The sequence below is a fragment of the Grampus griseus genome (genome assembly GCF_964374135.1).
Source record: "Grampus griseus genome assembly, chromosome: 19".
Taxonomy (NCBI): Eukaryota; Metazoa; Chordata; class Mammalia; order Artiodactyla; family Delphinidae; genus Grampus; species Grampus griseus.
Window position 1 is genome coordinate 46,615,820 of NC_139013.1, and position 27,036 is coordinate 46,642,855.

At 43.7% G+C, this 27,036-nt stretch overlaps 1 protein-coding gene and 1 pseudogene across 2 annotated transcripts; both read right to left on the reverse strand.

Annotated features, from left to right (window-relative positions):
- Positions 1-238: 238 nt before the first annotated feature.
- On the reverse strand, positions 239-20,531 carry TMEM231 (transmembrane protein 231; the record flags this gene model as incomplete). The annotated part of the gene is given in 7 exon segments (XM_082676661.1): positions 239-406; positions 770-885; positions 2,602-2,683; positions 5,622-5,765; positions 6,086-6,214; positions 20,123-20,292; positions 20,393-20,531. Coding segments are annotated over 7 exon segments (948 nt in total).
- On the reverse strand, positions 14,475-17,392 carry LOC309836612 (putative coiled-coil-helix-coiled-coil-helix domain-containing protein CHCHD2P9, mitochondrial; annotated as a pseudogene). The gene is made up of 2 exons: positions 17,371-17,392; positions 14,475-14,960 (listed from the first exon to the last, which is right to left on the reverse strand). The product of its transcript is annotated as a putative coiled-coil-helix-coiled-coil-helix domain-containing protein CHCHD2P9, mitochondrial (transcript).
- Positions 20,532-27,036: the final 6,505 nt, after the last annotated feature.

The following is a 27,036-nucleotide window of genomic DNA, read 5'->3' on the forward strand; positions in this document are numbered from 1 at the left end:
TTCAGGAACCCTCAGAAACATTTCCACAAACTAGTCCGTGATTATTTTTGTAGGCGCGTGGAAAATATAGAATTTGTGTAGAGGGAAATTAGAAAGGAATGTTCTTTGTCTCTGATAGGAAAAGCACACACGTGGGCAAGTTGGGCAAGTGTCCATAGGCTCTTTTCAGAAATTTCGTAAGATGACAGTCCTCAGAAGACAACAGTGAGGTAGCTTAGAGTTTTCAGACAGGGTCTTCTTAAGATAAATGCTCCTTATACAGTTCTCCCTGGGGCACTGCTGTTACAGGGATTGTGGTCACCACCTGATTTTGAAACACAAATCTTTTGATTCTTTCAAATACCCAGAGGAAGATAAGTAGGATACTGACATACTGGATCCAAGCAAACTTTATCATTTCCCAGAATCCTGGTAGATAAGTACAAACAGTTAAGGAATCACAGATGACATTTCTAAGGAAATGTTAAACCAAAGGGTTAGTTTAGACAGAAAATGGCAAAAATGTTTCAAATACCCTTAAGATAAAAGAGATAATAAAAGATTATTAAGATATAAATATGGATGATTCTGATCTAGAAGAATTACTCAAGAAGAAATATGAACAGGAAATGAATATTTTTTCCTGTATGAACTGCAGACAGACAGTCATTTGCGTGGGGGCTACAAATGCAGCAATTTCCAGTCTGAGGCTTCCCACATCTGTTCCTTCCTGGGACAACTGAGGAATCCTTTCCTTTTTTGAAACCCAGCTACTGTTGGCCCTTTAACAGAAAGGATATGAGATGACTTCCATGGGGTATCGGATGACAGCATTAATGACAAATGGAGCTTCTGCAGCCCTTCCCACCAGCCAGATGGGGTTGGGGTCAGTCAGGATGGTGGTTACTGCAACACAATGGGGAGTTAATCCATGAACACTCTCTTCGGCAATAAAATATTGAGGGCTATAAAAATACTCTGACCTCTCAGGCAAATTCTGCACTTCAGAACTCATAGCAAAGAAATAATTCAAAAGGAAAGAGAAACTGAATGTTCAAAGTTGCTCACATATTATTTGTTAAAATACTTGTTAAAATAAGTTAAAAACTTGGAAACAGTCTATGTGTTCTACAATTGTTGAACGGCTAAGCAAAAGAATACTATGCTACCTCTGAAAAGAAAACCAATTAGAACTTTGTAGCAGTGTGGGAAAATATTTATATTACAAAGTACAAAAGAGAAGACAGATCATAAAGTGTCTCTAAACTATGATAGGAGCTGGGACTTCCCGTGTGGTCCAGTGGGGAGGACTCCGTGCTCCCAATGCAGGGGGCCTGGGTTAGATCCCTGGTCGGGGAACTAGATCCCACACGCATGCCGCAACTAAGAAGTCCGCATGCTGCAACTAAAAAAAAAAAAAAAGATCCTGCATGCAGCAACTAAGACCCGGTGCAGCCAAAATAAATAAATAATAAACTATGATAGAAGCTGTATAAAAAAATCTACACATGTACAAAGACTGGAAGGAATTAAGAAAGAAAAGTTGATTTGTAGATAAACGTTTTTGTGTTCTAAAATTCTTTATTTTTGGAATAATGCTGCTAGGGTATTACATAAAATCAGAAAGAAATACTGGAATTGCAGTTCCCTCACTTGTTAAATGTCTCTGTATAGTATCTATGATGTCTGGTTGCCAAGTAATGCTTTAGATGCCTTTAGAGAAAACCTCAGACCACCAAGCAGCCAGATGTGCTGAGTCAAGCACACACTCAGGGACAGCCTGAGAGCCCACCTCTTGAAAGGGATGGATACCCTCGGCCTTCCAGCTAGAACCTTGGGTGCTTTCTCCTACTGCAGCTGCTGACGTGGGGTGAGTCATGCACAGTCCCTATTTCCATCTGAAAACTATGGACAGCAACTTGTCTTTGGCTTCTTTTACAGGTATAGTGTGGGGAGGAACTCACATATCTATACATATAAACCCATCAAGTCAGCGGTGGGATACATATGGCAGTTAACTGGCACTAACCTGCCAGACCATAGGAGCAGTGGAGGGGATGGTTAGCGTGTGGGTCTTTAGATCAGGCGAAAAAGGACAAACCCTGAGCAACCTGTTCACCTTCCATAACTGAGGATTCACTGTTTTGTTTTTAATAAATAAATGTATTTATTTATTTATGGCTGTATTGGGTCTTCATTGCTGTGCAAGGGCTCTCTCTAGTTGCAGCGAGCAGGGGATATTCTCCGTTGTGGTGTGTGGGCTTCTCATTGTGGTGGCTTCTCTTGTTGCGGAGCATGGGCTCTAGGTGCGAGAGCTTCAGTAGTTGTGGCACGCAGGCTCAGTAGTTGTGGCTTGCAGGCTCTAGAGTGCAGGCTCAGTAGTTGTGGTGCACGGGCTTAGTTGCTCCGCCTCATGTGGGATCTTCCCGGATCAGGGCTCAAACCCGTGTCCCCTGCATTTGCAGGAGGATCCTTAACCACTGCGTCACCAGGGAAGTCCCAAGCATTCACTGGTTTTGATACTTTCATATGACGTGGGCTCTAATTCTGTTTCTCTCCAATAACGCCATTAACCTGCAAAGTCCTTGAGAAGCAGCTGAATGAACTCTCCCCATGACTCACCGTTCCTCTCCTGATAGGCAGCAACAATGTGTGTGAGGTCGTAGTCACGGGCAAAAGGGCTGGTCCCGTTGATTACAGATACCTGGGAGACAGGAGGATGTGATGTGAGCACTCAAGCGGCTTCCCCTCTGGTTTTTCCTGGTGTTTTTTTTTTTTTTTTTCAGTACGCGGGCCTCTCACTGTTGTGGCCTCTCCCGTTGCGGAGCACAGGCTCCGGACGCGCAGGCTCAGCGGCCATGGCTCACGGGCCCAGCTGCTCCGCGGCATGTGGGATCTTCCCGGACAGGGGCACGAACCCGTGTCCCCTGCATCAGCAGGCGGACTCTCAACCACTGCGCCACCAGGGAAGCCCTCCCCTCTTGTTTTTCTACCCTCCTGCCCACCCAGGCTGACCTCAGAGACAACCCTCTTTTGCTTGGTGGCCCATTCCAGTATTGATAATCTTTTCTTCAAGGATGAATGAACTCCTTTGCAACAATTTAAGTCATTTACTCTCAGTCTTTCTTTTTGCAGGGATGGAAACAAGGGGTCGATATCCACCTTTTACACCTTCTACACGTTAAAAGCTATTTATAAAATACCCCTTTCTATTCCAATGGGAGAAATGATTAATTTTTTTTAAGAGACCACATTTTCAACTCCTTTGTCTTTTTCTTGCTCTTGCCTGGATCCTCTAATTGATCTCTTTGAAATACAGAGATGGAAATAGGATAAAGCGCAAACAGTAAGCACATAATCTTTTGAAGAAAAGAAAGATCTGCCCTCTAATATCATATTCCTGTTGACATAATGTAATATACAAACCTTCAAATAAAAAGTGCTACATTAAGTATATATCTGATAGTCTCCTCCTTTTTAAAATACGCATGTTGGGACTTCCTTGGTGGCGCAGTGGTTAAGAATCCACCTGCCAATGCAGGGGACATAGGTTCGAGCCCTGGTTCAGGAAGATCCCACACACCGTGGAGCAACTAAGCCTGTGTGCCACAACTACTGAGCCTGCACTCTAGAGCCCGCGAGCCACAACTACTGAAGCCCGCGTGCCTAGAGCCCGTGCTCCACAACAAGAGAAGCCACAGCAATGAGAAGCCTGCGTACCGCAACGAAGAGTAGCCCCCACTCATCGCAACTAGAGAAAGCCCGCGTGCAGCAACAAAGACCCAAAGCAGCCAAAAATAAATTAATTAAAACAAAACAAAATGTATGTTGATTATAGCTAGGTGACCACGAATCCCAGTTTATCTGGAACAGTCCTGGCTTATGCCGATAACAAATGATAACATCTCATATTCATTTTCTAAAGTAGCCCAGCCAGAGACTTCCCTGGTGGTCCAGTGGTTAAGACTCCGTGCTCCCAACACAGGGGACCTGGGTTCAGGTCAGGGAACTAGATCCCGCATGCTGCAACTAAAAAAAAGATCCCGCATACCACACCAAAGATCCCACATGTGGCAACAAAGATCCCTTGTGCTGCAACTAAGACCCAGTGCAGCCAAATAAATAAATACTAAAAAAAAAAAAAAAAAAAAAGTAGCCCAGCCCAACTTATACGGGCCTCCCTGTGATAATGTAAAGGTTAGTAAAAAGTGATCAGATGCATGAGTTTTGGCCTCAGAGAGACAATTCATGGCTCCATTACTTTCAAGCTGTGGGACTTTGGGAAAATTAATCAATCCCTGTAAGCTCCAGTTTCCTCATGTGTGAGATGAGAGTTCATTCTCACATCAACTCTGAGTGCTTACAATGCAGCAGGCACTGTTTCAAGCGCTGGGGTGAGAGAAGACAGAAGACGGCAGCGCTTTTACCACTGAGGGAGATGGCAAATGAACAAACTGAAAATCTCTCTTTCATATTTCGGGTGGAGGTAAGGGGAGTAAACCTGGGTGAGGAATGATGGAGGGACAGGTAAATGTTCTTTAGAAGGAGTACCAGGGAAGGACTGTGCTCAGGAGCTTTGAACAGGGACCAGAATGGGGCAATAGGATAAGCAACCTAGAAAGGAGCATAGGGGGACAATGACAGGACCAGCGGCTGGAGAGCAGGGAAGTTGCAAGAGAAGGCATCTCATGAGGTTGCTGTAATGATTAAATGAGATAACACATTTAAACCTCTTAATTCAGACTGGCATGTTATATGCTTAACAAATCGTGGTTAGTATTCTTTTTCTTTTCTTCTTCTTTTTTTAAAATAAATTTATTTATTTATTTATTTAGGCTGCATTGGGTCTTTGTTGTTGCGCGCGGGCTTTCTCTAGTTGCCAGGGGCAGGGGCTACTCTTCGTTGCTGTGTGCAGGCATCTCATTGTGCTGGCTTCTCTTGTTGTGGAGCGCAGGCTTCAGTAGCTGTGGCACTCAGGCTCAATAGTTGTGGCTCGTGGGCTCTAGGGCACAGGCTCAGTAGTTGTGGTGCACGGGCTTAGTTGCTTTGCGGCATGTGGGATCTTCCTGGACCAGGGCTCGAACCCGTGTCCCCTGCATTGGCAGGCGGACTCTCAACCACTGCCCCACCAGGGAAGTCCCAGTATTCTTTTTCAAATATTTTACATGAACTGAAAAAGATCAACTGAAATAAATACACCGTGTGTGTGTGCCCACGTGTGCGCGCACCCAAAAACTATAAGCAATTCAATTCTTAAAAACAAAGACATATTCTTTTCCTCTCTTTTTACATGTAAATACAGGGGTATCTGTCTCCATATTTTAAAATAACTCGTGGTAAGAATTCCTCAGAAATCCTTTTCTATGCTACCCACAAAGACATGCTATTTCCAACGTTCCTTTCTCCCTCTTCAAAGAACTTGACAAACAGTAACATACAAGGACTTCCCTGGCAGTCCAGTGGTTAAGACGCCACGCTTCCAATGCACGGGGCACGGGCTCGATCCCTGGTCCAGGAACTAAAATCCCACATGTCGCGTGGTGCAGCCAAAAAAAAAAACCCCAACACACACACACACACACACACACACACAACAGTAACATACAGAAAGAAAAGACATGGACAGTAAGCAATATCCTTACGTTGTACCGAACATCTAGGCCACGATGGCTTAGGGGCTGCTTCTGCTGCAGCCTCAGGTCTCCGTTCACATATAACTGGGACCCCGGAACAGCGAAAGAGGATTGGAAGAACGCCATGCTCTGCATCACGAATGTCGACATCCTCTGAAGTCATTAGAAGGAGAGACAGTATCAATTTCGGCCAGATCCAAGGGGCTCTGGGTTCTAAGTGTCACCTGTCTGTAGTTGAAGCCTAGCCATCCCTCCTATGCCTCACTCAGCCATGCAGGAAGCACTCTGCCCAGAACCCTCTGACCTATTAATAGCTCATGTAAATTAATGTGACCTCAATGAAAAGCATTCAAATTTAACTTCTGCAGTGAAATCCCAAACGACACCTCTGAAAAGTCTTCTGCAGTGTGGGTTTTCCCAGAAATCAGAAAGGGGGCTCTGTTCTATTGAAAGACAAAAGGGAGAGGACTCACGTGCAGTTGGTAGGAGAAAGTCAAGATGAGCTGCACACCAAGAACGTGCTCCGTGGACTGCAGGGGAAGCTCCAGTTTAAAATGTAACATGTCCATTTTCCCATCCTGGTTCCTGTCTTCTTCTCTAATCTAGGAAAGCCAAAAGAGGCCAGTGACCTCGCTCCTTAATAAGTCTGGGAGGAATGCATCTCACTGTTGGACGTACACAGTGACTCATAGTTCTGCCACACAGAGGCATTATCTTCCTCACCGGAAGAAAAGAGAAAAAGGGACTTCCCTGGTGGCACAGTGGTTAAAAATCCACCTGTCAATGCAGGGGACATGGGTTTGAGCCCTGGACCGGGAAGATCCCACATGCCGCAGAGCAACTAAGCCCGTGCACCGCAACTACTGAGACTGCGTTCTTGAGCTCGTGAGCCACAACTACTGAGCCCGTGTGCCGCAACTACTGCAGCCCGCGTGCCTAGAGCCTGTGCTCCGCAACAAAGAGGAGCCACCGCAATGAGAAGCCCGCACACCACAACAAAGAGTAGCCCCCGCTCGCCGCAACTAGAGAAAGCCCGCACACAGCAATGAAGACCCAACGCAGCCAATAAATAAATAAATTTATTTTTTTAAAAAAAAGAAAGAAAAGAGAAAAATACATAGGTATAAGTGGATCAATCGTGGTGAAAGAGACACATATGCATGGCCCCTAAACTGCATACTTGGGCTTCTCAAATGTTCTAGGGCCAAACTGAAGAAGACCTGGAAGTGGCAGTAACGACAGTGTAAACATCTGGATGCATTGTTCTTTTTCAGTTGCCTCATTTGCTTTTTTGGTTTTATTGCTGGTGTTTTCTTTCCTTTTTAGAAACATGCCTGAGTTTGTATGGAACATTTAAATAGCATATCAAAACAGACTTCTACTTCTCTAGAAGTCAACTTTTTAAAACAGAAAAGAAAGAATCCTAATCATTATGCATTCCCCAAACAGACTCAGCAGAAAAACACCAAGCTCTATTTATATATTCTTTAACCACAGTGCTTTGATTCAGATTCTCAGTGTTGGACTGATGTCAGGGCTTTATAGCCTAGTGCATCTTTTAGTACCAATGAATACAATGAAAAAGAAAGCTAAGTAAAATCAGTGAGGCATTAAAATTACACAGGTACTTTATAAATTATGGCCATGAAAGTAGGGAAGGGACCTCCCTGGTGGTCCAGTGGTTAAGAATCCGCCTTCCAATGCAGGGGACGTGGGTTTGATCCCTGGTTGGGAATCTAAGATCCCACATGCCACGGGGCAACTAAGTCCTCGGGCCGCAACTCCTGAGCCCGCACACCACAACTAGAGAGAAGCCCCAGTGCCGCAACTAGGACCCGACGCAGCCAAAAATAAATAAATAAATACTAAAAAAAAAAAAGTAGGGAAAACAGAGATCCAAGGAGGGAAAAACACAAATCACAGATCCTTAAAAAACATCAGAATCCAGTCTCACCTCATAGTGACCCTAAAATGACCCTAAAATGACTAGCAGGAAAGACTCACTGAAATGTGATCACTGGTGACATGATTCCTTGCCACAACTCGGGATCTTGTTACTACAACTGATCCTTTTCCACTGTAGGTTCCCAGAAGGATTCTGCTATGGGGTATCAGCATTCCCATCTGAATTCCCCATGTACTGATTCATTTGGTTTTCCACCACATCTTTATGTGGGGGAAGAGATTCTTTGTTCTTTTCCAGGCTAGTAAGGTCGTTTGAGATGGAGATATCTCAGTTTTCAGAACCTTTCAATCATTTCTTTCCTTCTAGACAATAATGTCCTTATCCTAGGCCTTGTTATAGAGAAACCTACCCTCTCTGTTCTGTTGGATACTATTTTCTCTGTCCTGTTACATCAGCTTTGCCGGTGTAGGCGAGGGATATCTGTTACCATGGCTGACGATCAGGTTACCGAGGCAATTATGTATTAGCAATTATGAGTAGGATGGAAAAGAGTCTGTGAATTCACAGGCTTGTCTTCCTGTGAATTTTTTTCAGTTGGTATCTGGGAAGATTTGGAAAACAAATCAGGTTAACTCTCTGTAGTGGATCCATGGCTTTTCTGGATCTTTAGGGTTGGATAGGAAGACAAAGATCAACAACTTGCAAGAGAGGAGAGTGACCAGGAGGGAAATGCCAGAAGAATCCAGACTCTAACACAGTCTGAGAGAGAGAGAAACACGTTTCATTTGACCTTTACAATAAGGCGAAGGTAAGCAGAGCAAGTACTATCCCCATTGTATATATGAGAAAACCAAGGCTCAGAGAGATTAAGGGATTTATGGAGTATGGCTACTATTGGTAAAGACAGGATATGAAACCACATCTTTGACTTCAAATCTGATCCTCTTTCCAGGACTAAAATGTCCAGACTTAAACTCAAGGAGAAGATGTTGGTTAAGAAAGATCTTTTTGCAAGAAGCCAGCACACTTTTACACCATGTTCACAGAGGACAGAGATCCAGCACAGCACCATAATTGGTGTCTACTTGTTAAATCCATTCATTAACCTGTCAAATATTTTCTTTTCCTTTTTTTTTTTTTTAACATTTATTTATTTGGCTGTGCTGGGTCTTAGTTATGGCATGTGAGATCTTTTTTTACTTGCGGCACACGGGATCTAGTTCACTGTCCAGGGATCGAACCCAGGCCCCCTGCACTGGGAACGTGGAGTCTTAACCACTGGACCACCAGGGAAGTCCCAACCTGTCAAATATTTTCTGAGGGCCTACTATGTGCCAGGCATTGCTTCAGGTTCTGGAAATATAATGGCAAACAAAATGGACAAAGTCCCCACCCTAATGGAGCTTACATTCCCAGCCAGGGAGGCAGAAAGTAAATCAACAAACAGATATGTGCTAACAGGTAGTGCTAAGTGTCACAAAGAAAAATGAAGCAAACTAAAATTAGAGAATGACCAGGACAGAACAAAAATTTTTATACAAAGTATTCAGGAATACCTGACTGTCCGAGAAGTCAGGTGAAGTGAGGTGATAAGACATATAAATGTCTTGGGGAAGAGTGATCCAAGCTAATAAAGCACACATACTCTGGGTGAAAGCGGGTCAGTGTTTAACGGAGTGAGATGAGGCCAGTGCAGCTGAGCAGAGTGCATGAGCTGGAGACAGTGGAAGATGAGGGCCCAGACAGGCTCATGGGGATGAGTGATGGTGCAAATGGTGCATCTCCCACAGAGGACCTGTCACCAAGTAAGACTCTCGCTCCCTTGGGGCTGGCAAGGTGAGTTACAGCACTGTGCTATCACTTGGACCACTGATGGAATCAATTAGCTAATTCCATTTACTTCAAACCAAGCTTAACACAAAATGCAACAGCTACAAAGGCAGGTGTTCAATGAGCTAATTTTTTTTTAACATTTTTTAAATATTTATTTATTTATTTTTGGCTGTGTTGGGTCTTTGTTGCTGCACATAGTTGCGGCGAGCAGGGGCTACTCTTTGTTGTGGTCTGTGGGCTTCTCATTGCGGAATACGGGCTCTAGGCGTGCAGGCTTCAGTAGTTGTGGCGCACAGGCTTAGTTGCTCCGAGGCCTGTGGGATGTTCCCGGACCCATGCTTGAACCCATTTCCCCTGCATTGGCAGGTGGATTCTTAACCACTGCGCCACCAGGGAAGTCCCCTCAATGAGCTAATACTTCTTTAACACAAGTTTAGGATTAGTGACTAAAATCCAATGGGTGTGTCTGGCTAAGAGAATTCATAAATCACACCATCACCTTATTTCTATAAGGTATATGTGCAATTTGGAGCAATTTTTATATCCACGGTTCATCCTGTCTCATCCCTCTGCATACCCCAGGAGAGAAGTATTATTACTAGTAATAATTAGCAATAGTTAGAGAGGTAGGTACTGTCATCCTCTTTATATAATTACTTTGAGGCCAAGAGAGGGTATGGAACCCAATGACAGAACTGGGGTTAGAACTTAAGTTTACTGACTCCTGATTCTATAATAGCCCATAAGAACCCTAATTTCAAAGATTTCTGGAGTTAAAACAGGTAATCCTTTACAGATATGTGTGAAATCAATACTAACATACTAGATAGGATAAATACAGGCATCGTTGGATTTAGTCAATGCCCATCAGTCCACCTGTATCAATCAGGGTCCAATCAGGAAGGAAGAAATGAAAATAAACAGTTATTTTAACAGGGGAATGTAGTATAGGGGATAACTAATAACACAGGCATTAGTGGACTAAAAAAGCAAACAGGGAACACTTTTTGCAGGATAACTACCTAGGGCCGGAGAAGAAAAGGAAGAGGCTGGCGTTACCTCAAGGAGCTAGGACTCAGACCTCAAAAAGGGAGTGCTGTCAGCTGGTACTGGTACCTTTGGAGCTAGGATGAAGAACCCATGAGGGAGTCAATAAGGCAGGAGGAAAGATGTACTCCTTGCTGTTTGCATCACCCCAGCAATGGTTCTTCACCCTGGTTGCAATTTCTGGTTTTCTGCCACTCCCAGAACAAGGCTCACCATGCCTCCTACTGGCAGAATCTAACAGGGAGCCAGTAGGCAGAGGAAAATGTGGTTTTCAGTATCTCAGCATGAGCATCACAAAGGAGAGTATAGGAGGGTAGGTTTGGAGCTGAGACAAGACCTAATAACCAGCACAGCATCTGACACTAAGAGTAGCTGTATATTTAACTAGTGCCATTGTTTCCACAGTGCCTTGACTTGCAACATTTTTCTCATCAGGGATTCTACAGTATTTGATAGTTTGCTGGAATTTTATTTGGTTCCTGTTTGTATTCATATCTTTTATTCTCTAGAGTCATACTCTTTTTTTTTTTTTTGCTGTGCCACGTGGCTTGCAGGGTATTAGTTCCCTGACCAGGAATCAAACCCAGCTCCTGGCAGTGAAAGCACAGAGTCCTAACCACTGGACCACCAGGGAATTCCCTAGAGTCATATTCTTTTACTGAAGGTTAATTTCCTAGTTTATACCAGTGTCCACTTTACCATATACTTGTCATCATTGGGGTTTTCCATTTTTTCTTTTTAAGCTGATAGTACTCTTTGACACCAGTCTTTGGGTCTCCAGCAAAGTAGGAACTACTACTCCATGTCTCCTAGACACATAAAATCCTTGCTACCTGTATTTCAATTAACCTAAGATACCATTAATTATAAAATGTACCAATATTTTATATACCAGTAAGAAAGCAAAAATATTTCCAATTAAACTATGACACAATGCTTTCTAATCACTAAGGGTATTTATGTTATACTTATTGAAAGAGCTTTTAGAGTTAGGCATATTAATATCAGATATCCTATTTATGCACATAGAAAAATATATGCAAAATAAATTGATCCAGGGATTCTTAAAACTTCTTTACATCATGATTCTTTGAATCATTTTTTGACTCAGTATTATCCATACTTTTCTATGCAAGTTTGTCCTTTGTGCCATGAAGCACACTGGTGCTTTTTTACAGCATTTAAAAAACATTCACGGGCTTCCCTGGTGGCGCAGTGGTTGAGAGTCTGCCTGCCGATGCAGGGGACACGGGTTCGTGCCCCGGTCCGGGAAGATCCCACATGCCGCGGAGCCGGCTCGCTGAGCCTATGCTCTGCAATGGGAGAGGCCACAACAGTGAGAGGCCCACGTAGTGCAAAAAAAAAAAAAAAAAAAAAAACATTCACTAAGGGAACTAAAACTCACTGGTCTGGGTTCATAAGCAGGCTTTAAAATTCTGTGGAGTTATCCTACTATTAAGTGCCTCTTGAACCTTCCCTTACCTGCTTATCACTTGGTTCTTAGGGTTAAAATGTTTTATTATTGTCTCTGGGGTTTTCTTTCAAGTTGCTGATGTCCCTTCTGCAAGTTTTGGTGCTGGTACTTTTGAGTTTTCATATGTAGTCAATGAGGACTAGCCAAGCCTGTCTTCTGGACAACAGCTATTGTAAGATACCACTGACAGGGCTTCCCTAGTGGTGCAGTGGTTGGGAGTCCGCCTGCCAGTGCAGGGGACATGGGTTTGTGCCCCGGTCCGGGAGGATCCCACGTGCCGCTGAGCGGCTGGGCCCGTGAGCCATGGCCGCTGAGCCTGTGTGTCCGGAGCCTGTGCTCCGCAGCGGGAGAGGCCACAGCAGTGAGAGGCCCGCGTAAAACAAAACAAAACAAAACAAAACAAAACAAAAAAGATACCACTGACAGGCAGACACATTCTGATTTCGGAGAGGAGAAAAAACATGTCTCAGACACACAATACTCTCCACTCATCTTCTTGCATCCTCTTGTAGTCTTCAGCCCCCATATTCTCCGGGTCACACATGCTTAAAGAACCAAGTCAGGCTCATTGAGGAAAAAGGTCACTCTGTGCTTTTTTTCTTCTTTCATTAGAAACAAGAAACTTGACTTTTAAAGCATTAGAAGCATAGGGACTTTAGAGACGCTGGCCAAAGTGAGCTGACTAAAGCAGAAACAAGGCCGTTTCTGACTTCTAAGGCATTTTCCCAAATTAGCACCCGCAAAGCCACCTCCAAGCATTTGGTCAAACTTTTTTTGTTTTTTTTTTTGCGGTACGCAGGCCTCTCACTGTTGTGGCCTCTCCCGTTGCGGAGCACAGGCTCCGGACGCGCAGGCTCAGCGGCCATGGCTCACGGGCCCAGCCGCTCCGCGGCATGTGGGATCCTCCCGGACCAGAGCACGAACCCGTGTCCCCTGCATCGGCAGGCAGACTCCCAACCACTGTGCCACCAGCGAGGCCCTCATTTGGTCAAACTTTGACCTAAAACCACTGCTTCCTTGGCTCTCTGGGCAGTTTCTTGGACAGGTCGTAGTCAGTCTAGCTTTATGTTCAGAGTTAGAAGAGTATTTTGCTGCACTAGGGTTAAGAGTATAAGACACAAAAGAAGAAACCTTGGGGACTTCCCTGGTGGTCCAGTGGGTAAGACTCTGCGCTCCCAATGCAGGGGGCCAGGGTTTGATCCCTGGTGGGAGAACTTGATCCTGCACAAATGCCTCAACTAAAAAAAAAAGATCCTGTGTGTCACAACTAAGACCCAGAGCAGCCTAAATAAATAAAAATAAATCTTAAAAAAACCCCAAGAAACCCTTGAGCTGTAGTCCTGACTGCTCAGCTGAGAGCTAGAAACTGTCACTTAGCTCTGAGTCTCGTTCTCTTCATCTGTAAAATGGGGGTGTAACCTCTACCTCACAAGGTTACTGTGAGGCTTAAAGAGATAATATATGTAAAATATCAATGGCTAACACTTTACTAAGTGATTGTTAAAGGCCAAGTATCACATACAGGAATTTAAATGTATTATCTAATGATGAAATGCTTAGCATATGCCAGAGGCACGGTAAATCAATAGCAATTTCAATTTTATTCATTTATTTGGCCGTGCTGTGGGGCTTGTGGAATCTTAGTTCCCAGACCAGGGATCTAGTCAATGAAAGCGCGAAGTCCTAACCTGGAAATTCCCAATAGCAATTTTTATTACTATGGCTTGTAAGCATATCACCAGGATATCACCAACCTGCTTTTAAAAAAATTTAGACATAATTCACATACCATAAAATTCACCCTTTTGCTACAATTCAGTAGATTTTAGTATATTCACAAAGTTCTATCACCACTGATTCCAATTTCAAAACATTTTCATCAGCCCCCAAAGAAACCACATACCCATCCTCACTAGCAGTCACTACCCATCTCTCCTCTCCACCAATTAATTCCCCAAGTTCCTGGAATCCCTAATCTACCTTCTGTCTCTACAGATTTGTCTATTCTGGACATGTCATCTAAATGGAATCATACAACATGTGCTGTTTTGTGGTTGAATTCTTTTACTTAGCAAAAAGGTTCATCCATGTTGTAGCACACATCATGACTCCATTCCTTTTTGTGGTTGAGTAATATTCTATTGTACGGATATAACATATTTTGTTATCCATTCACTCACTGATGGACGTTTGGGTTGTTTGGACTTTTTTTTTTGAATTGTTATTGCTCTTATGAATGAGGCTGCTATGAACATTTGTGCACAAGTTTCTGTGTACACATGTGTCCTCAATTTTGGGGGGTACACATATGCCTAGGAGTAGGGATGCTGGGACACAGGATAACTCTACGTTTTTTTCTTTATTTTGGAAAGAAAATCACTTTATTCTAATTAATTCACAAACAAAAGCTTGTTTAAGAGGCCAAACATCCACCCAGCCCCAAACTCAATACCATCTCATGAGCTTCTACATGGTGAGAATACCCTCTTCCACTGCAATTGTGAAGCACAAAAGCTATTAATGATCGAGGAGAGGCTTAACTGGTGGCTTCACACTTTATATCTTCACTATCAATTATATTTTTAATGCTAAATCAACATGGTCATGAGAGATGATTTTTCATGTCTTCAGTTGGAACTTCTTGATGAAGCTAACCTGTTCGCCAATTTGCACTCTTTCAGCACCTCACTGAAACCTTCACAAAGCTTAAGGTCACCCTGGTTCAGTGCACACTCCAAAAACTATTTCACCTGAAAAAAGCATGGGCCATTCTGCTGCTGCTGTGCCGGCTGGGTTCCCTGAGGCTCCCGGTAAGTGACGTCAGGCCTTGAGGGCTCAGTATTACTTCCTCTACTGAAGCCACCAGGGAGGGCATGACCCAGAGTGTGGCGGACGCTGGCTGCAGTGGTTGCCATCTGGGCCATCAGACCTGGCTGCCGGGGAGCAGCAGCAGGGGAGCCAACAGCAGACGGTGGAGCCGCTGCTGGTGGCTGAGCTGCGGGCGCTGGCCTGGGCACGGTTCTCATCTGAGGGGCCCGGCTGGCTGGAGGGGCCACGCCGAAAGCGCGGCTTCGGCTTCCAGAGGAATCTTAAATGCGCGGCGAAGCGGGGACTAGAAGAGCGAGGATAACTCTATGCTTAACTTTTTGAGGGACTGCCAACTATTTTCCAAAGTAACTGTGGCATTTTATATACTTACCTGCTTTTAAAATGTTACTGGTTTTTTGGTTTGCTTTTGTTTTACACGGCGCTTTCTAAATTTTTCCTTTAAAAATTGTTGTCATTGTAATTTTAAAATTTTGAATATGTATTACATTCCCATGTTACAAAATTATAATGGTACAAAAGGCTATGTAGTGAAAAATTTCTCTCCCACCTTAACCTCAGCCACCTAGTTCCTTCCCCAGAGCAATCAATGTTGTCAGTTTCTTTTGAATTCTTCCAGAGATAGCTGAAGCATGCATGTGTGTGTATGGAAATACACACATTCGTATATTTTGGGGTTTTTTTCTATTTTTATACAAATGGAAGCATAGTATATACAATTTTTGTTTTTTACACATCAATTTCTCTTGGAGGTAATTCCACATCAATAGATATAAATCCAACTTCATTAAAAAAAAAGCTATGTAACATTCCACTAGGTAGATGTAACAACTTTTTAAATGAGTCTTCTATTGCTACATAGGTTGTTTACCATTTTTTAAAATTTATTTATTTTATTTATTTATTTTTCGCTGCGCTGGGTCTTCGTTGCTGCGCGTGGGTGTTTCTCTAGGTGTGGCGAGCGGGGGTTACTCTTTGCTGTGGTGCTTGGGCTTCTTATTGCAGTGGCTTCTCTTGTTGCAGAGCACAGGCTCTGGGCGTGTGGGCTTCCGTAGCTGTGGCACTCGGGCTCAGTAGTTGTGGCTCGCAGGCTCTAGAGAGCAGGCTCAGTAGTTGTGGCGCACGGGCTTAGTTGCTCCGCGGCATGTGGGATCTTCCCAGACCAGGGCTTGAACCCGTGTCCCCTTCATTGGCAGGCAGATGCTTAACCACTGCACCACCAGGGGAGCCCTGTTTACCATCTTTTGATGCTACAGACAATGCTGCAATGAGCAACTTTTTACATATGTCATTTCACATGTGTCCACAAACCTTAGGATACCTTACTAGAAGTAGAAGCAGGCACATGAATTGGTAATTTTGACATATATGGACAAACAAATATGGTCCTTAAAAGGGTTTTATCAATCTATACTCCCACCAGAGATATACAGGAGTGTATGCACAATTCCCTACATCTTGCTCACCGTGCTACGAAACTTCAATTTTTGCCTATTTGATAGATAAAAATGATATCTCAATTATTCTTAATTTGCATCTAATTACGAGCACGATTTCATATGTTTAAGAGTTATGTGTTGAGAAATACAATACTGCCTGCCACATCAGTAAACAAAGGATGTCACGGTCATTAGCGATTACACCCACGCTGATGGTGAGCTGGCGAGCCCTGAGGGAACTCAGGACAGAAACAAAAATACCTGCCATCTAGCAGCCATCAGACTGCAGCCACTCCCCATGGTGCACCCTGAGGAAATTCAGGATGTGAAAACACAGGATACTGGCCCCAGACAGCTGAGGTGCATATCAAAGGAATGATTTCAGTGAGCCCAAACTCTAGCATCTTCCCATACATAGCAAAGCGCTAAATTCCTTAACTTGAGATCTAGTTTTCTTTTACTAACAGTAATCTTTTGTTCCTACTACCTGCCCTTTGTTGCAAAACTCCTGTATATCCTACCTCACCTCCTTGGAGCAGTTTTCTCGGGGTTACTAGAGATGCTGCCTCCTAGGCTTGAAGTCCTCAGTATGTCTGCCTAATAAAACATAACTCTCAACTTTTAGGCTGTGCATATGTTTTTTTAGTTCACAGTGTGTTTTGTCTTCTATAAACTGTTCATATTTTGTCCATTTTTTTACTAGGTAGTTGGTCTTTTAATTATAGATCTGTAGGCACTTTATGTTAGGAAAATTAGCCCTTTACAAGTGATACAAATAGTAAAACTTTTTTCCTTGTTGTCATTTGTGTTTTGGCTTTGCTTATGGTTTTCACCAGGCCGATGATTTTTTAAATTATATACTTGTATTTATCAAAAAAGTTTCTTTTATGCCTTCTAAATTTTACGTCATACTTAGAGATTTAAAAGCTTTCACTCTTGGGGGCTTCCCTGGTGGGGCAGTGGTTGAGAGTCCGCCTACCGATGCAGGGGACACGGGTTTGTGCCCCGGTCCGGGAAGATTCCACATGCCGCAGAGCGGCTGGGCCCGTGAGCCATGGCCGCTGAGCCTGCGCGTCTGGAGCCTGTGCTCCGCAACGGGAGAGGCCACAACAGTGAGAGGCCCGCGTACCGCAAAACAAACAAACAAACAAAAAAGCTTTCACTCATTTGTTTCAGTACTTTTATGATTTTTAAATTTAATTTTGATCTATCTGGACTTTAATTCTGCTGTACAGTCTCTGAGGACTAGCTCCATCTTTACGCACTGATTTGAAATGCCACCTTTGTCATATTAGGGTCCATTTCCATACTTTTTATATAATTCCCCAAACCACACTACTTTACTTATTAGAGCTTTAAGGTATAGTTTAATATCTGGTAGACCTCTTTCCCTTGTATTGATATTATCCTTTTTCTCCTAGAATTTTTGCTTACTTTTTTTCTGTATTTCCTTTATATCTTCTAACTATTTATTTGTATCTCATGATTTCAAACTATTCTCAAACCAAGAGCTCAGCCAGCAAGGAAGCAAATAATTTACTGAGAAAGACTGTAGACAAGGTCATAAATTACTTATAGAGGCTTAGAATGGAGAGAAAAAAAAAAAAAGAAAAAGGAGCTTTGGCTTTATGTTTTACAGTGTAAAACTGCCCAGTATTAAAGAGGATTCATAGCTCTGGACACCATAAAAACAAGAGGTAGTCTTGGCTTCACAAAATCGCAACACACACACACCAGAAGTAGGGGGTTGGTGGGCAGTGCTCTCAAGGGAGTAGTTTCTGGTTACAGAGATAAGAGGCTAACTAGCAATCCAACTGGGAAGCCAACCCAGGTCATGGTGGATGAACAAGTGAAAAGAACACATGAATGAAACCTAATGCTGTATCCTTGTTTTCATGATTATTTTAAGTTTTCATGATTATTTCTTAGACTCAAGTAACCAGAAAGTATGACAGATAGGAATAAACAAAGGTAAAGAAAAAATTTCTACCAAAAATTTAAAAGATAAGGAATGCTAACCTAAAGTACAACTAACAAGTTAATTTTTTGTGTGTTTGTAATACAAACAAGAACAACAACCTTTGTTTCCACTTTTGGAAAGGAAACACAGGTGGAACAGAAGTACAGTGGGTTTACAGGGAAAAGGAAACGTACCTCGATGCTGGACTCTCACCCACAGTCACCCTTCCCCAGAGGCATTATAATCGCAAATGAGATTTGAGATAATAAAAATGGGCAATATGTCACGATTAGGGAGGAGCTGAGAAAATAAATTTGTCTCTACTCCACTTCTATTTTTAAATAAATTTAAAAGACCTGATCATTTAGAGAATCAGTGTTCAACAATGTTTGTTACAAAAACCTGCAGGCTTCCACCCACAGAGCAACTAATTTTGCCTCATTTACCTTATTATTTAGAAATGTATCTCCATGTCTTTACACAACCTTGGCATTGTTGGCACTTCTCAACTTCCATTTCAGGCATCCTCTATTGTCTTCCCACAAGGAGGGATGATTTAGTTTTCTTTCCCCCTCCCTTCCAGCCAGCACTGCCGCCTTCCCATCCCCCCAGTAGCGTTAAAGTCTTATTCTGGTTAGTTAACATTCAGTGTTCACCAAATTATGATATGTAAATCCTATTCATAACTCTGATTGCTTTTCCTTACTTTTATTTTTCTGGAGTTAATAATTATTTTATTTGCTTGCTTAGTTTTCTATGTATTTATACAATTTCAACAAACAGCTTCTATTCCAATTCCTCACAATTTGATGTCTAAAGGTGTATGACTTATTCAAAATCTTGTTCACTGCAGTATTCTACTAGTGAAAAAGTAAAAGCAAATCAAAAATCCACCAACAGGCAACTGTTAAATCCACTGCAGTTTTCCATATCATGAAATACTTTGCAGACCTTAAAACGAAGGTTAATTAACAAGTATTGACACATGTACCAAACTGAGCCTTTAATTTTATGTCATTATACGTACCTGTAACTCTTTAATATTTTACAATGAGCATGCATTTTTATAGTCAGGAAAAAAAGGGAAATTTAAAGTAATCATAAAAATAATCGGAATCATATTTTGTTTGCGGTTATTCATACGACCAATCAGATTTTAAAATTTTTGTCATTTTGTTTAGTTGCTGGGCAAAAAGTCAATTTTTTTTTTCCGCTGCACAAATTTGACTGTAGACCAATCATCTCAGAGATGTCTAAAGAGATTCAACTTTGGAAGAAGGAAATCCAGATTTTTCCTACTTCTAAAGGAAAATGTTTTCAGAAAATGAGTGTAAAGGGGGTGATTGTATAGGAAGCCCTCACTTATCTTGAGCCAGATACAAGATTACAGACAGTAAAATGCTTCATTTTCATCCCAGACAGCGGCAGGATGGAGCGGCATCTAAGGAGGCGAGCCCAGGGAGGCGGGCCTGGGCCAGCAGCACATTCTGCGGAGGTTGCTTAACCAACCAGCACGTTGGCTTCCGCCTGTCAGTCTGCCTAAAAATGCCTGACCTTTCCGTTCCTACCGAGTGCTGATGCACTACTGCAGCTGCACGACGGGGTAATTAACTAGACCACCACTCGGCCTTCACGACTTATAAGGCAACTTTCGCGACCACCCTTCCATTAGGAAGGGGCAGGCCCACGGAAATGACGGGGTCGGACACAGGTTGCCCCCCAGGTTTCTAGCCTCTGTATAGGTCACAGACGCTGACAGCTGTAGCTAACTTTATTGGGGTGGTGGACGGCTTGGAGAAGTCGAATGAAACAACAAATTTGCTCCCCAGGAAATTAAACATAAGCTCGGGTCAGTGAACTTGTGCACAGAACTTCCCGTGGGTTCGTGACTCCCTCAGACCCAAGCCGGGCTCCCCCGGACACAGGGGCCGGGGCTCCGGCCGCGGCGCGCCCTCCCATCCCTTCCCCCATCCCCACCGCAGCCCAGTACCGGCGGGCGGCTGGGCCCAGGCGGGAACCACGCACCGAAACGAGCGGGACGCGCAGGTGATCCCCCTGCAGCCGGTTGAAGGCGGGAAACGTGCTCCAGGCTAGGAAACCACCGTGCTCGGGTCCTAGCAAGGCCACGAGCAGCACCTGGTGCTGGAAGCGCACGGTCGGCTGCTCCTCATAGCTGCTCCGTTTCAGCCAAAACCCTGAGGTAAAAAGGGCGGGAGGCGGAGGGGCCGAGGTCAGGGAAGCCGGCGCGGTCGCCGCGGAGAGCCGCGTCGCGCACCGGCCGGGGGGCAGGCTCACCGTGGCTCCGGAAGGCCACCAGCAGCGGCGGGATGTACGTGAGCGCGGCGGACAGCATCAGGAACAGCGCGGCCTTAGAGCAGAGCCCCGCGCGGTAGCCCCGCTCCACTGGGTGAGAGAAGAGCTCGTAGAGCGCCATGAGGGCAGCGGTGAGTCGGGCCAAGAGCTCGGGATTCCTCGGCGGTTCCAGAGATTCGACAAACTTTGGCTTCTCCTGGTTGCCATAGCCTTGGTCTCCACGGCAACCGACGGGGCAGGGAAAGGAACCAATAGCAAGGAGACGGGCTTCGGTAGGGGTGGGGCTAACGGGGCGGCGTCCGCAACTGAAGTGTAGTCGTCGCTTTACGCATTACTTGCGCTTTCCCAAAGGCGGACTGTTTCTGTGTACCAAAGTCGTAGCCATCGCCTGTGTTAACATTTTTGTAAAATAAGATTTTCATAAATGTTGACTTAAAGTAAATACTTGCATATGTGTCATTTGTTAATCCCCAATATGGTTCATTGTGTACTTAAGTCCAACCAGTCACAGCACACCCTACATTGGAGGAAAACACAGAGAACATAAATGTGGCCGTGGTCCTGGACCTGATCCTGCGCCAAGACCAAACCATGTCTCTTTGTCTCCAAACTTTCTATCGCTTTCATTATACTCCATAGCCGGACAGAAACAGGACACAAATCTCCCTGCTCTTCGAGAGAGAGAAAGGATAATTACTATATAGCTCTGCTATACTTTGTTACCTTAATTGGGCACAAGCTTGGCTACCTGTTTTAGGGGAAGCTATGCTCCTCTCCAAAGATAATGTTGGAGTATCACTTAATTGAATGCTTTCCCCCCACTCCACCCGCCCCCTAGTATTTCGAACATGGCAGAAGGAATTTTTTTTAACATGGTCAATAGCCAAGTTCTTCATCAAAAGGATCACATTGCAGTTCCAAGAGATAATGTGAGGTTTGTGCTCAGAATGGAGTCCAGTAGTAGATGCTCCTATTTTGAAGGCAACCTAGAAGGATTTTTTTCCTTCTAGTTTTATTGAGGTTTAATTGACATACAGCACTGTATAAGTTTATGGTGTACAGCATAATGATTTGAGTTACATCATGAAATGGTTACCACAATAAGCTTAGTGAATATTGCTTATCTCATATAGATTAAAAATTAAATAGAAAAAAATTTTTTCCTTCTGATAAGAACTCCTAGGATTTACTCTTTCATATATAACATAGAGCAGTGCTAATTATATTTATCATGTTGTACATTACATCCCTAGTACTTATTTATCTTATAACTGTAAGTTTGTACCTTTTGACTTCCTTCATCCAATTCCCCCCTCCCTCCACCTTGCCTCTGATAACCACAAATCTGATCTCTTTTTTATGAGTTTGTTTTTGAAGTATAATTGACCTACAACACTATGTAAGTTCCTGTTACACAACGTAGTGTTTCAATATTTCTATACATTTCAAAATGATCACCATGATAAGTTTAGTCACCATAACCTAGAAGTGGGTTTCAGATGAAGAGAACAGCCGAGATCCTAACAACACAGAAAGAGGTCAAGATGTCCCATAAGGGGAAACTATCCAGGGCCCTTACCACAGTCCAAGGTGACAATGTAATCAGCCATGTCATTTTTTTGACATATCTGGTCCATTACCACTCATTTTTGCTTTAAAGCTTTTCTGGGGTGGCAACACAGCTCTTAAATACAACAACTGTTAGGCTTAAATCTATGTTATGATTCTGCCATTATACTGTACTTATGCTTTAAGTGAATGTCTTTCATTTATTTAAATAACCAGGAGACTTCCCTAGTAGTCCAGAGGTTAAGACTGCACTCCCAATGCTGGTGACTGGGGTTCAATCCCTGGTCGGGGAACTAGATCGGTGGCTGGGGTTCAATCCTTGGTCGGGGGACTAGATCCCGTGTGCATGCTGCAACTAAGAGTTCACATGCCGCAACTAAGAAGCCCACACACCGCAACCAAGAAGTCCACATGCCGCAACTAATGATCCTGCATGCCGCAACTAAAGATGCTACAAGGAAGCTCCCGAGTGCCGCAACTAAGACCCAGTGCAGCCAAGATAAAAAAATAAATATTAAAAAAAACTCATTAAAATAAAATTTAGAATAGATGGTTCTGATGTTGCTTCCTGAGGGTGGCTCTGCTGTGAGGAAGGAGGTGTTTGCCTCCAAAGCTCCTTCTTTCAGAAGGAAACACATGCTGTAGCTGGTGTCAGCTTAGTCACTGCTGAAACGGAGGTAACTACTAAGAATTTGGGTGTATGAAGTGCTTCAGCCTCCTCTGAGATGCCATGAGCTTTGCAAAAGTGTTTAATAATAACAGATACTAATATTTACTCTTTGTTCCCCTGATTTGAGGCAACTACTTTTTGTGGTTTTATTTCAATTCTTGACAGAATATTAAATTTTTTTTAAATGCTAAAGATTTGTCTATATTGTGTCATTTTCACACATTCTTGACTAAGAACTGACGTCTCAGTTTCCATTTCCATAATTTTCTTGTGTTTTATGCAATTTACCTCCAAGGACAAAGAAAGTCGTTCTCTGAAAACTATGCATTTTAATCATATTTTACGGCTTCCCTGGTGGCGCAGTGGTTAAGAATCTGTCTGCCAATGCAGGGGATACCGGTTCGAGTCCTGGTCCGGGAAGATCCCACACGCCACAGAGAAAAAAAGCCCCTGCGCCACAACTACTGAGCCTGTACTCTAGAGCCTGTACTCTGCAAGAGAAGCCACGGCAATGACAAGCCCGCGCACAGCAACCAAGAGTAGCCCCCGCTCGCTGCAACTAGAGAAAGCCCGCGCACAGCAACGAAGACCCAATGCAACCAAAAATAAATAAATAAAATTAAATTTAAAAAAATCGTATTCTACTCCTTTCTATAAGCGCCCATTCAGGGTCTCTTGAATCAGGTTAGAACTCCTGAATGTTTGCTTCAACATTTTCCAACATTTCTTTCACCTTGGCATTTATATCACCAAACCTTTGACTTCCCAGTTCCCTCTTCCAACTCCAGGCTTTGTTTCTATCTGTTAAGGAAAGTTTACAGTTTGGAAAATGCACCCTTCTTTCTGAAACATAAAATTCACATTCTCTGTGAAGTCTTTTTTAAAATTTTTATTTATTTATTTAGGCTGCATTGGGTCTTAGTTGCAGCACGTGGGATCTTTAGCTGCAGCATGTGGGCTCATAGTTGCGGCATGCAGACTCCTTAGTTGCAGCATGCATGTGGATCTAGTTCCCCGACTGAGGATTGAACCCAGGCCCCCTACATTGGCAACGTGGAGTCTTATCCACTGGACCACCAGGGAAGTCCCTCTGTGAAGTCCTTCTTGATAAGCCACACTTGGCTTTGTGTCAGCCCCCATTGTCCTAGCCATCCCTCAGTATCCATGTTCACATACCTTTGAAATTTACTCTCCATGTTTCACAAGTTGGTGAACGTGTAATTGCATATATGTATTATCCTATTTCTCCTTCTGACTCACCTCATCAACTGACAACCCTCTCAAGGAAGAGATCCAGTGTCCTTAGAACATTCAGTAAGCTAAATATAATGACCCAATAGGTAAAGAAGGTGATGCATATCATCAAGGCAGATCAGAGACACCAGTTAGAATGGTGAACTGGAAAAGGACATCAAGAAGGTAGGTAAAGATAGAAGACAGACACTGCACATCATTGAGACCATCAGATGACATACATGCCTGTAAGCTGGTGAGCAGCGGATCTCTCCCCTGAGAAGTGTACTGAGTTCTTCCGGGTGCAAGCTGGTGTACACATGCTTTGAACTAGGACTCAATGGCCAGCTCTGTAAAGAGAAGCAGGGGGTCTTCGGTCCAATTTCTATCTCCTTCACTGATTCATTATCAGATGGTGAATAACCATCTTCATTCCTCAGTGTTTAGCTCTATTCGCAAAATAGGTATTTTCATTTTTATACTCACTCTCTAGCGGATCTCTAGTTCGATAGTTTAAATACTTCTCTTCTGAATTTGAGACTCATAGATCCATCTACCTACTCTACATCTTTACTTGGATGTGTCTCTTGGGCATCTTAATATAACCAAAACCAAAGCCTTGCTTTGCCCCCCGCCCCGCTGGCTCCACCCTATTCCAGTACATCAGTACATGGCAACTCCATTCTTCCAAAACCGTGACTTAGACTCATCTCTCATCTCACATTCAATTGACCAGCAAATTTTGTTGGATCTACCTTCAAAATATATCTAGAACACAGCTGCTTCCCACCACCTCCACAGATAACTTCTTGGTCTAAACCAACAAAATCATATACCTGGATTATCACAATAGCCTCTTAACTCTTCCCTTGCTTCCATCCTCAACCCCCTATAGTCTATTGTCTACACAGAAGCTAGCCTGATCACTTAAAAAGGAAAGTCATATCATAACACTTTGTTTTTTTAACATTTTTATTGGAGTATAATTGCTTTACAGTGGTGTGTTAGTTTCTGCTTTATAACAGAGTGAATCAGTTATATATATACATATATTCCCATATCTCTTCCCTCTTGCGTCTCCCTCCCTCCCACCCTCCCTATCCCACCCTTCTAGGTGGTCACAAAGCACCGAGCTGATCTCCCTGTGCTATGTGACTGCTTCCCACTAGCTCTCTATTTTACATTTGGTAGTGTATATATGTCCATATATACACTACCACTCTCTCACTTTGTCCTAGCTTACCCGTCCCCCTCCGCATGTCCTCAAGTCCATTCTCTAGTAGGTCTGCGTCTTTATTCCCGTCTTGCCCCTAGGTTCTTCACGCCTGTCACACTTCTTAAAACCCTCCACTGGGACTTCCCTGGTGGTCCAGTGGCTAAAACTCCACGCTCCCAATGCAGGGGGCCTGGGTTCAATCCCTGGTCCGGGAACTAGATCCCACATGCCACAACTAAAGATCCTACATGCTGCAACTAAGACCCGGCGCAGCCAAATAAATAAATACTAACAAACAAAAACAAAAACAAAAACCCTCCACTGACTTCTCATTTCATTCTAAATAAAATCCAAAGTTCTTCAAATGGAATTCAAAGCTCAACTCACTTTTGTTCTAGATCCCTTTGATCTCACCTCCTAACACACACCCTCTTATTTATTCAGCTCCAGCCACAAGGGGTTCCTTCCTGTTCCTAGAATATGCCAAACCACTTTATCTAATATGCATTTGATCCCACACATCACTCTCTAGTCAAGCACCATGCTTTATTTTTCTAAACAGCACCTATCATTACCCAACATATTTTTTTTTGTTTTGTCCCACTAGAATGCAAACTCCGTAAGAGTGCAAGTGTTGTCTGCTCTGTTCACTGCTTACCCCCAACACTTAGAACAGTGCTCCTATATGCAACAACAATAATTTCTAGGTATGAAATTCAAAGGATTTTTCATTTCATTTAAAACAGGCAAGAAACAAACACGGATTTTAGCTGCTCAGACACACAGTCTTAAAATATCAAAAATAATTTCAGAATAAAGCTAGATTCCACAACATCCATCAGGAGTTTCAACTGAGGAAATGATGAATGACAATGTTCAAACAAACAGGCCTGTCAGATGCATCAGAATCACAAGCACGTGGCAAGGATCATGTGTCCCAATTAAGTGAGTATCTTGTTCTGTATTCACCAGCTCATAAACAGATGATGAACCAGAGCAGACTGCCCTGATGACTCTTGGAGGAAGAAAGGAATGACATCACTGGAGACCCTGAAGGCCTGTGCTCAGGCAGATGGCACACACACACACACACAGCCTAGGCTGTGATTGCTGAACCCCATGCTGAATGGCAAAGAAACCCGTCTCATGACCAGCTATCAGGGGAATTCTCTGAGCCAGGCAGTCACCTCTAACTCTTCTGCCAGTTAAGGCGAAGGGGACTCTTTGTGATAAGGGTGATGTTACACTCCTCAAATGCGCAGTTATGATAGCTTTTCTTAAATGCTTATTCAAACATTTATTCGTGAATAAGGGAAGGAAATGGGATTTGTTTAAATTCAATTTCTAGGTCCAATGCAACCTATTATGGCTGTCCCCAATACTGAACCACCGGGTTGTCATCAGTACCCCACCCCACACAGTCCCCTCAAACTAGTCACAGCCTCCAGATTGAGCCCCGAATCTGTAACCACTCCAAACAATACTCCCCAAAGTGCCAATGCCCTAAATAGACCCCCTGCCATCACCAACCACCAGAGAACCCTCTTCTGTCATCCATACCTACAAAATCCCCCTGTTGTCACCAACGCCCCAGGCAGGTTTCCCTAATGAATAGTCCTCTATAAGAGCCCTATCCCATCAGCCAGAGCCCCACTCACCCCTTCCCCTTACCAACGTCCACCGAGACCCCACTCCTGTTACCAGTTCTCGAATATCCCCTCCCCACTCACCAATATCCCTCACGGACATCTGTCACCAACTCTGTCATCCCCACTCCGCCGGCAGCCCCTCTCAGCGCCCTCTCCTGTCCCGCCCCTTGACATGCGGCCCCGCCCCTTGACATGAGGCCCCGCCCCTTGGCGCGGAGTCCCAGCGAGCGGCGCCGGAAGCTCCGCCCCCTGAAGGTTGCTAGACTCCGGTAGCCGGAAGTCCCGCCTG